Raw genomic sequence first — 9,236 nt, 5'->3', positions numbered from 1 at the left:
ATACGGACCGCACCGTCCCTCGCAGAGACCTGGGGCCGCAGGTTGCCCCCACCCCTCAGCTCACCAGTGCGCAGCGGCGGCTCGGCAGCTCAAGAGTCGCATCATCACACACGCCGGATGAAGCGAGCCACAGCAGAAGCGGACTGGAGATGAAGGCTGCCGCGGCCCACGGGGGCTCTTCCTCGGGCTTCCGTCACCGGGAATCAGCGGTCCGCTCTCCGGCTCTGGTCTAACATGCACTGCGGGAGAGGGGCTCCGCTTGTCGGCCTAGCTGAGCTCGGCTGCTCCTCGCCGCCGCTCCCATCGCTCCTCTAGCATCCTCATCGCACTTTGATATTTCCAGGTCAAAATCTCCCGAGCGGCCGGTTCCGAGTGAAAATGGCCGGAGATGGCGGCGCGCTGAAGGATATCAATGAGATCAAGTCTCAGTTCCGGACCAGGGAGGGATTCTACAAGCTGCTCACCCTCTCGGACTCACAGCAGCGGGGCGGGCTGCCGCGGGCTCCGGCCGCGGGCTCCACGCTGGGGCCCGGTGCGGGAGCGGCTCCGATCCCCGGCGGAGGGGTCGGGCTGCTGCAGGGGCCCGGGGCCGCCGCCGCCGCCTCCTCCTCCTCCAACGCCGCAGCCAGCTCCTCTCCGGCGGGCTTCCTTCCCCCGGTGCGGGTCTCCATGGTCAAGCTGCAGCCGGAGGACCCGGGCGAGGAGTCGGAGCGCGTGTGCTTCAACATCGGACGGGAGCTCTATTTCTACACCTACACCAACATCAAGAAGGTGAGTCCGGTTCTGGTTCTGGTCCGGCGGGAGGCTCGGACTTAGCTTAGCATGTTAGCCCCGGAGATGTGTCACCATTAGCATGTTTGTTTATAAACCGTCTCCGGGGCTCGCGCTCTTAGCAGTTTATTTCAGGGGCTCGTGACTCTGAACGGAGGACGGTCAGTAAATCACAGGCGGTCAGTTGGTCTGGAGGGACCGGACTGTCCTCCTTCGAACCCCTGCGCTGAGAGTTAGCATCTGTGCCTCCACATCAGAGGTTCCTCCTGCTGCCACCCATGATGTCATGTGCGCTGGCCGGTGCATCAGAAGGTCCATCACTTCTGTCATGTGTTCGCTTCGGAACCGTGGCCCAGCTCAGTCGGTTTCCCTCAGTTTCCTCTTGTCTTGACGGGATTCGAACCCTCCATCTTCCAACTTGCCCATCAAAAGAGAAGTTAAACACTAGACTTCTGCTCACTAACCTACTGCACTCTGCAAGTCCAAGGTTTGGACTGAGTTGTTTTCCCTACTTTCTACACCCTGAAGACATTGAACACATGAAGCAGGAGCCTGAGCACAAACCCACGGCCTTCATGAGCTTCATGAACAGTAGTCACCCAATGGAAAAGCCTTCGAGGTGAAGACCTCCTGAAGTTCATGGGTGTGCAAATTATAAAACATGTTTGTTTGCTGCATAATTGCATGTGTTCATTCATTGAGTAGCTTTGATGCCTTCAGTGAGAATCTGCAGTGTCAACAGTCATGAAATCACGGCACTAAAGAACCTGAGAAGCAACACTTTTAGGGGAGGACGCGCCATCCTTTTTTTCCGTTTTTTTGTCCCCACCACTCTCAAATCTAATCTAACCCCGGTTATGTTCACTGGTATGGAAAATTCTGACACTCCTGAACGCACCATCCGCACCCATCTGAGATATGTAGCTCGACTTTTCACCCGACAGTGAGAGAAATGAAGCAGCTATGACGTGAGATATGAATACGCTCTCAAAAAGTCACGTGTAAAACAAAAAATATATGATTTTTTAATTTTAACCTGATCAGCTCAAGCAGGTAGCAGAAGTAGCTTTATCTACGGTGGCCTGAAGTGGACAAAAAGTACATCTCACGAAATAGATTCATGAGAAAGATAAAATATTTACTGAAGTAAAACAGTTACATTTCACTTAAAAATGTAATAAGTCTGTATCACACACCCATGAGAAGGTGGCCTCAAACTTCAGACTGGTTGTGTCGTTCGATCTGTGTTTCCACTGGAACTTTGCAAAGCCACATCATCAGTGCCTCTGAAGGTGATGTCCTGTGGCTCATCTCGAATCAGGAAGGTCTTGTTTCACCTCCTGTATCCAGAGTTCTGACCGACCCTCTGTTTTCCTGCCTCCGCAGGCTGTGGATCTGAGCAAGCCCATCGACAAGAGGATCTACAAGGGAACTCAGCCCACATGTCACGACTTCAACCAGTACTCCGCCTCGGCGGAGAGCGTGGCCCTCATCGTGGGGTTCTCGGCCGGTCAGGTTCAGTATCTGGACCCCATCAAGAAGGAAACCAGCAAGCTCTTCAACGAAGAGGTGAGAAGTCGTGACCGGAACGGAAATGTTGTGGTTCATTTTAGATTCTTTCCGACCTCTCCAATAACCACCGCCCTATGAAGGGATTACGCAGCAGAAAATGCTAGTGAATTTTCCTCAGCTAAAAACTATTCGTCCTAAAACTCTCCTCTTGTTTCCTCTCCAGAGGTTAATAGACAAATCCAAGGTCACCTGTCTAAAATGGCTTCCCAAGTCGGAGAACCTGTTCCTGGCCTCCCATGCCAGCGGCCACCTCTACCTCTACAACGTGGACCACCCGTGCGGCACGACGGCTCCGCAGTACTCGCTGCTGCGGCAGGGCGAAGGCTTTGCCGTCTACGCCTGCAAAACCAAGACGCCGCGCAACCCGCTCCTGCGGTGGGCCGTGGGCGAGGGCGGCCTCAACGAGTTTGCCTTCTCCCCGGATGGCGTGCACGTGGCGTGCGTGGGCCAGGACGGCTGCCTGCGTGTCTTCCACTTTGACTCGATGGAGCTGCAGGGGGTCATGAAGAGCTACTTCGGGGGGCTGCTCTGCGTGTCGTGGAGTCCTGACGGGAAGTACTTGGCGACCGGCGGCGAGGATGACCTGGTGACGGTGTGGTCCTTCTCGGAAAGCCGAGTGGTCGCCAGGGGACATGGACACAAGTCGTGGGTCAACGTGGTGGCCTTTGACCCCTTTACCACCTCTCTGGAGGACGACGAGCCGATGGAGCTCAGCGGCAGCGAGGAGGACCTCCACCAGGGGGCGCCCAATAACTCTATGCACTTTGGCCGGGTGAGAACAAGCAGCACGCTGTCCCGACTGTCCCGCCACAGCTCCAAAGGCGGCTCGGCAGCGGTGACCTACCGGTTTGGCTCGGTGGGTCAGGACACCCAGTTCTGTCTCTGGGATCTGACCGACGACGTGTTGTACCCTCGCCTACCGCTGTCCCGCGCCTTCACCAACACCTTTGGACCGTCTCTGTCCAACTCTGGCAGCGGGGTGGTCAACAGCACCACGGTTGTGGGCAGCGGCGGGGGAGTGGAGGGCCACCACCACCCGCCCAACACCACCATCGGCTCCTCCAACCCTCCCACGCTGCCGCTTCCTCTCCCTCGCTCCCTCTCGCGCTCCAACTCCCTGCCCCACCCCGCCGTCGCCAATGCCTCCAAGGGTCAGGGCGCGTCGGAGGCGGGAGGGGGCGGCGGGGTGGTGGGAGGAGGCGGGGGAGGAGGAGGCGGCGGGAACAGTACGCCCTTCAGCATCGGCCGCTTCGCCACGCTGTCGCTGCAGGAGAGAAAGTCGGACAAGTCGAGCAGCAGCGGCGTGGAGAAGGAGCACAAGAGGTACCACAGCTTGGGGAACATCAGCAAGAGCAATGACAAGATCAACGTGGCGCCCAGGAGCAACCGGCTGGACGCCGCCAAGGTCCTGGGTACCACGCTGTGCCCGCGCATGCATGAGGTGCCACTGCTGGAGCCGCTGGTGTGCAAGAAGATCGCCCACGAGAGGCTGACGGTGCTAGTGTTCATGGACGACTGCATTATCACCGCCTGCCAGGAGGGACTCATCTGCACGTGGGCGCGGCCCGGGAAGGCGGTATGTGCTCCTCCACCCCTCCACCCAGTGCTGTGCATGACTTCCATCCATCCTCTCCTCTTGTCTTCTCCAGAACCTGACCGCCGCACAGAACGGGAGCTCGCCGAGCGGCACGGTCGTATAGCCGGAGGACACCTCTGCACTCATCTTCTGGTCGTCTCTTCCGTCCGTCTGGCAGCTTCTCTAGCTACCTGAGGTGGAAGTTTGTGATCCACCGCTGCAGTATTAGACCTCCGTCCACCCCCACCTCACTCACAGGGAAACACTTCTGAAGCTCCTCAGCTGTCCATCTCTGCTCTTTTAAAAAGATCAAAGTGACGGTTATTTCTCCATCGACCTGCGTGTCCAGAGGACCAGGTTCATCCAGGCTCTAACCAAGCTCCTGTAGATCCTCCTCACCCAGGAGACCCCATCTGAGGAGAGCCACACTCAGATCTGGTGCTGCATCTGGTCGTGTGGTGCTGGGTCATGAGGACCTTCTACTGCTTCAGCGTATGACCTGAAAAAAGTAGGTATATAATTGAAACTCAACTCCAGACTTTAGTTTTCAGGCGCCGCCCCGCTGAGTTCCACCAAGTGTTTCATCTCCTTCACGAAGCTGCTTCACTTATTTATTTTATCAGCGTCAGCTAATTTATTCTGTAAATACTGAACTAACGGAAACGTGAAGAACAGTTCAGCCTGAATGTCTGCGGACGCGAGGAACTTGATGTCACTGTTTTTATTTGTCCGACCGACGCGGAGAATCTGACGACTGATGCAGGATGTTGTCAGCTGATGGTCCAGATCTACAGAACCGATACGACACACCTACACACACACACACCGCCTCCTGCGAGAGTTTGCACAACAAACCCACATACATCCTGAGCTGCAACACGAGAAAGTTCTGGTCACGTCACTGTTGTTCGTCTCACGTTCTGTTCGGTCCAGATTCCTCTGATACGTTCGTGTCCCACTTCTGGACGAAGTGGTGACTGAGTGGAGCTGAAACCTTGTAGGAGGGATTGTTCTGCTCATTTTACTCTGAAATGGAACAATAAAGACGAAAGCAATCACAGCTTGTGTTAGTGTTGATCTGGGGATGAAGGTGAACGCACAGCTGGTATCACCGCAGCAGTGGCGACACCTGGTGGTCAGATTGTGCTGCGTCAACGAAGGATAAACGCATCGTTCGGTGTGTTACCGCGTCCAAAACGTCACTTCCTGTCCAGTGGATCAGTCTTCTCTTATGGTGAGTCCTAGACTCCTGGAGCTGATGTGGTCCCTAAAATGTTCTCAATTCGAGCCAACTACGGGAAGTCACGACTGCGCAGCTTCAACACAAATTTATTGAGCAACAACATAAAGAACGATGTGCGGATCTTCTCACACAAAGATGTGACTCAACTACATTCATGGTCTGAGGGTGTCGGCGGGCAGAGAAACAAAACCTGGGTTCTACATGTCTCCACTGAGTCAACTCCCATCTCCAGATGTTCCGGCCATGAGGTGGAGATTCATCTGGTTCTGCTCCACAATGTCCACCTCACCTAATGTTAGCCATGTATGGACTGGTTCTTTTCATGTGGACCAACTAAGAAAGAAGTGGTCAGCATGTGGACCAGATGTGAACCTTGCCAGCGACTGGGTCAGCCCCATGCCACCCTCTCATGTAGGAACATCTCACCAGAAAGGTGTTAAGGACGCATACCTGAAAAACGCCTGGTTCCAAAGCAGCTGCTCCTCGACTCCACATACCTCACGGATGTAGGAGCTCTGTGAAGGAGTCCAGAGGCCTGCAGTGGAAATACTTTCAGTGGCCTTCCCACAGCACTTCGGGACTTGAAGACATCTGTCTCTCACCACATGGACCTGGTGAATGTCATAGCTGAGACCTCAAGCAGGAACTCTGAGTCATCACAGTCCTAGTTCTGACTCCTGGACCCGGTCGTCCTCACATGGTCAAACAACAAGCGCACTGTCTCTATTTACATTCGGGAACGTCTCCTGAGGCTCCATACATTCGTGATTTCCCATCTGGACGAAAGTGTTGGGAGCAGATCTGAACAAGTTCAGGAGTTCTTGTTATCAGAGAGCGCCACCTGCAGCTGGCAGTCACCCAGTCTGTCTCTGCGATGTGACTGGACCTCCTCGTAAGGGGGCGGGGGCTGGTCGGGGCTGTGAATGGGCAGCAGGGGGCGCTGGCTGTCCTCTGACTGGCTGTTCTGGGGTGAACCTTGGGGTCCAGAGGCCTCCTGAGCCAGCAGGAGCTGCGTGGGTCCTGGTGTGGAGCAAGATGCGAGGCGCTGACCCCAGCTGCCATAGACGGCCTCCTCGTACGACGGCAGCGACACAGGAAGGCCCTCAACCATCAGGTCCAGCTGGTCCGAGCGCCGGCGGCTGTGGAAACATGGCGTTCAGTTTGGGCTCGCGTGGATGGACCTAAGGTGTGCTTACTTCTGCGTCTGGCATGGGTAAAGTCCAGACTTGACCACCAGACAGGCCGTGGTGCTCAGCAGGAGGATGGACACACCCACAGCCGTGGTCACCATGTTGCCCATGGAGTCGCTACCTCGGCTGTCAGAGTTCATTCGCGTTCCTACTGAGATGAAGAAGATATTGGAGGCCTCGTGAGAGAGGAAGTCAGCTGAAGACAAACAAGCTCAAGCTCCGAACCCGTTGCTAACTGCTAACGTGTGCTGGAAAGCAGATGGAGAACTTACCGTTGACAGGGACGCACGCAGGGATGGGCGGCACCCAGCGGCCGTGGCGACACCTGGACATGCGCACCTTGTTGCTGAGGTGGAATCCCGGCTCGCAGAACATGTGGATGGTGGTTCTCTGAGGGAATCCACGGCACGGTGACGGGTCGCAGCGGAAGCCTCCATGTTCCTGCACCAGAGGGTGAGTGCAGTTGCTGAGTCGACCTTCAACACAGAGAGAAAGGGAAGATCAGGCAGCAGCCCAAGACTCAGATTGATCACAGCAGTGCGTTATGGGACTTGTAGGAGAGATCACGGGCCACAAGAGTTAGCATCCAAGCAGATGCTTTAGAGGAGCAACCACAGATTGAGGGTGCAGAACACTGGACCACAGAGGATGAGGTCAGAGGTCGTACCTGCAGTCAGGTGTTGCAGCGAGGCCAGCATGAAGAGTCCACACACCAGATGTCCACAGAGCCGTGGAGTGAAGACGGACGTCGACATCAAACCTGAGTTCCTGCAACAGCAAAGAGGAGACTAAAGTCCGGAACCATGTACCACTCTTGCCCAACGGCACCTGGCCGTGACTCAGTGAATCCCCGAACCAGCCACGACTGTCTGTGAATTAACAACCAAGTGGCCTGATTTGAAGTAGACAGTCAGCGTTAACCCAGTGACCCACTTCAGAGATTGATGATTCTTGGTTCCTCTTTCCGCTCAGCCGCCTCACTGGGTCACGTCAGGTGAGGAACACTGAAGTCTCAGGTGTGTAACGTTGGCCACAACACCCGCAGGTCATTGTGGATGGACAACACACAGAGGAAGCGCTGACGCTGCGTTGGAGGACGCCACTGACCTCAGAACGGTCTGTGAGCAGGAGCAAAACTTTGTACCGCACTGCGTGTGTTCGAGTCCCACACGGTAGATCTGACCTCCAGGATAATGGGCCGGGGGTCAGCAGCGCGCTGCCTCGACACTGTTGTCACATCATGACAGTGCGGCTGCAACAGCAGCTGATGACACTGACAACATCCAACTGGTTCTTCCTGAGCTGTTCCTACAGGTCACTCGAAACACGAGCCGCAGCTCATCGCCACCCAGCACTTCCCACACAGAACCCGCTTATGACCTGAGTTCCGATGATACTTGTGTTTATTTGCTCACAAATACCACCGAGATAACTACTAAATTCAGTAGGACACTTGCGTTGCGGTTAATAATCGCAGTCGAATATTAACTTTTATGTTGAGTCCATATTTAAATTGAATCAACCCTGAACGCCGCATAAAAGGCTTTAAACGTTTAAACGCTTATTTTAAAATGCGCTAAAAGCCGCCGTGAATAGAATGAAAGGACATTTTTTTCGTGTTTGGTGATAAAGACAGTAAAAAAAATGGAGATTGAATCAAAGACTGCGGGGGCGTGAATTCACAAGTAGCCGCCAATAAACACCGAGGCTGGATTCTCAGGGGTGATAACAGCAGCGGTTCGGGTTCCGACTCTCACCTGGAGGCCGTGAGGAGGCAGCAGTGAGGAGGTCTGGGGCGGCAGCGGCGGCAGCGGGGGACGCAGCGGTGCTCGGCGGTCAGCTGACGCTCGCGGCTCCTGCTCAGCAACAAGTGCCATCGAGTGAGCTGCGCGAGACTGGACACCCGCCGCACTGAGTGACAGCTCGACCGAGGCCTCCAATTGGCTGCAGTAGCAGGAGACCCCGCCTCTTATCGTGACGTAGTTGAGTGAACACGAGTAGAGTTTGACTCGAAGAGTTTTTGCCAGAAGAATACTCATCAACAACAAATGGATTAAAGCAATGTTTCTCATCATAAACGTTTAAAACACTCCACCAACGACGTGGTTCATAATCTTGTGTCTTTGTGTCCGGTTTACTGCACTCGTCTGATAGCGATCAAGTCGCAGAAGCCAGATAAGACTGACAGATAAACTAGTTCTGATTTGAGATGACCTGCACTCCCACACCACCTGTTTCTGTTCTCTAATAAAACTCAATTTCAGCAGTCACTTCTCCTCGCCAACAGTCCATACCTCATCGTCCATCTTGTTTGTTCCAGTACCGTTTTAAACAGTGGGCGACAAGTGTATCTGCACCATGTCTCCATGTTTACACCGTCAAATGAGCTTGTTTTGCTTTCATACATGTTTCTCTCTTCAGGTCTTATACGTGTCCTTCATGCTGCCTCCCGGCCGCTTGTCAGAACTGGTTCTCAACTGACCTACCAAGGAAAATAAGGGCAAAATAAATAAGGAGTCAGATGCTTCAGAAGATAGTGAGGTTGTCATTGGGAGGACAAGATAAAAAAAAGGAGTCAGTTCAGGAGGTGGAATGTTGGAGGTGGACTGAGAGAGACGACATGGGTGACCATGGAAGAAGATCAAGTAGAAGTTGTGATGTATTCAGAGGAGCCTTCTGGCTCAGCTCTTTTAGTAAGTTGGGGGTCAGAGAAGAGATAGCTGTCTTTCATCAAGAGCACAGCACCAGGAGAACGGACGTGAACATGAAAGAGAACATTAAAAGTGTAATATAAATGAATAATCAAGTGAAAAAGAGGAAGAGTGTTACAGCGATTTTCCCTCCGTTTCCCCGACTTTCAAGGTCGACGATGACCTAGTCTGGT

General features: G+C 54.2%; 2 protein-coding genes across 3 annotated transcripts; one reads left to right on the top strand and one right to left on the bottom strand.

Moving 5' to 3' along the window:
• The first annotated feature begins 83 nt into the window (after window positions 1-83).
• Window positions 84-5,174, top strand: zmp:0000000529 (WD repeat-containing protein 20). Its single transcript, XM_053872551.1, has 4 exons — window positions 84-771; window positions 2,158-2,340; window positions 2,507-3,919; window positions 3,993-5,174. The coding sequence occupies exons 1-4, from the start codon at window positions 379-381 to the stop codon at window positions 4,041-4,043; spliced, it is 2,040 nt and encodes a 679-aa protein (XP_053728526.1). The 5' UTR covers window positions 84-378; the 3' UTR covers window positions 4,044-5,174.
• Window positions 4,269-8,208, bottom strand: zgc:152863 (uncharacterized protein LOC562658 homolog). Of its 2 annotated transcripts, none has more exons than XM_053872552.1 (5): window positions 8,110-8,208; window positions 7,020-7,120; window positions 6,625-6,828; window positions 6,359-6,503; window positions 4,269-6,301 (listed from the first exon to the last, which is right to left on the bottom strand). In XM_053872552.1, the coding sequence occupies exons 2-5, from the start codon at window positions 7,105-7,107 to the stop codon at window positions 5,974-5,976; spliced, it is 765 nt and encodes a 254-aa protein (XP_053728527.1). In that variant the 5' UTR covers window positions 7,108-7,120; window positions 8,110-8,208; the 3' UTR covers window positions 4,269-5,973. The 2 variants fall into 2 exon arrangements, with proteins under 2 accessions (XP_053728527.1, XP_053728529.1); XM_053872554.1 differs by having other exon boundaries at window positions 4,271-6,301; window positions 6,359-6,500.
• Between the last annotated feature and the right edge of the window lie 1,028 nt (window positions 8,209-9,236).

The sequence above is a fragment of the Synchiropus splendidus genome, chromosome 8 (assembly GCF_027744825.2).
Source record: "Synchiropus splendidus isolate RoL2022-P1 chromosome 8, RoL_Sspl_1.0, whole genome shotgun sequence".
In the NCBI taxonomy this organism is placed as follows: domain Eukaryota; kingdom Metazoa; phylum Chordata; class Actinopteri; order Syngnathiformes; family Callionymidae; genus Synchiropus; species Synchiropus splendidus.
Note: the sequence above shows the minus strand (reverse complement) of the source record. Positions and strands in the feature narration are given on the sequence as shown.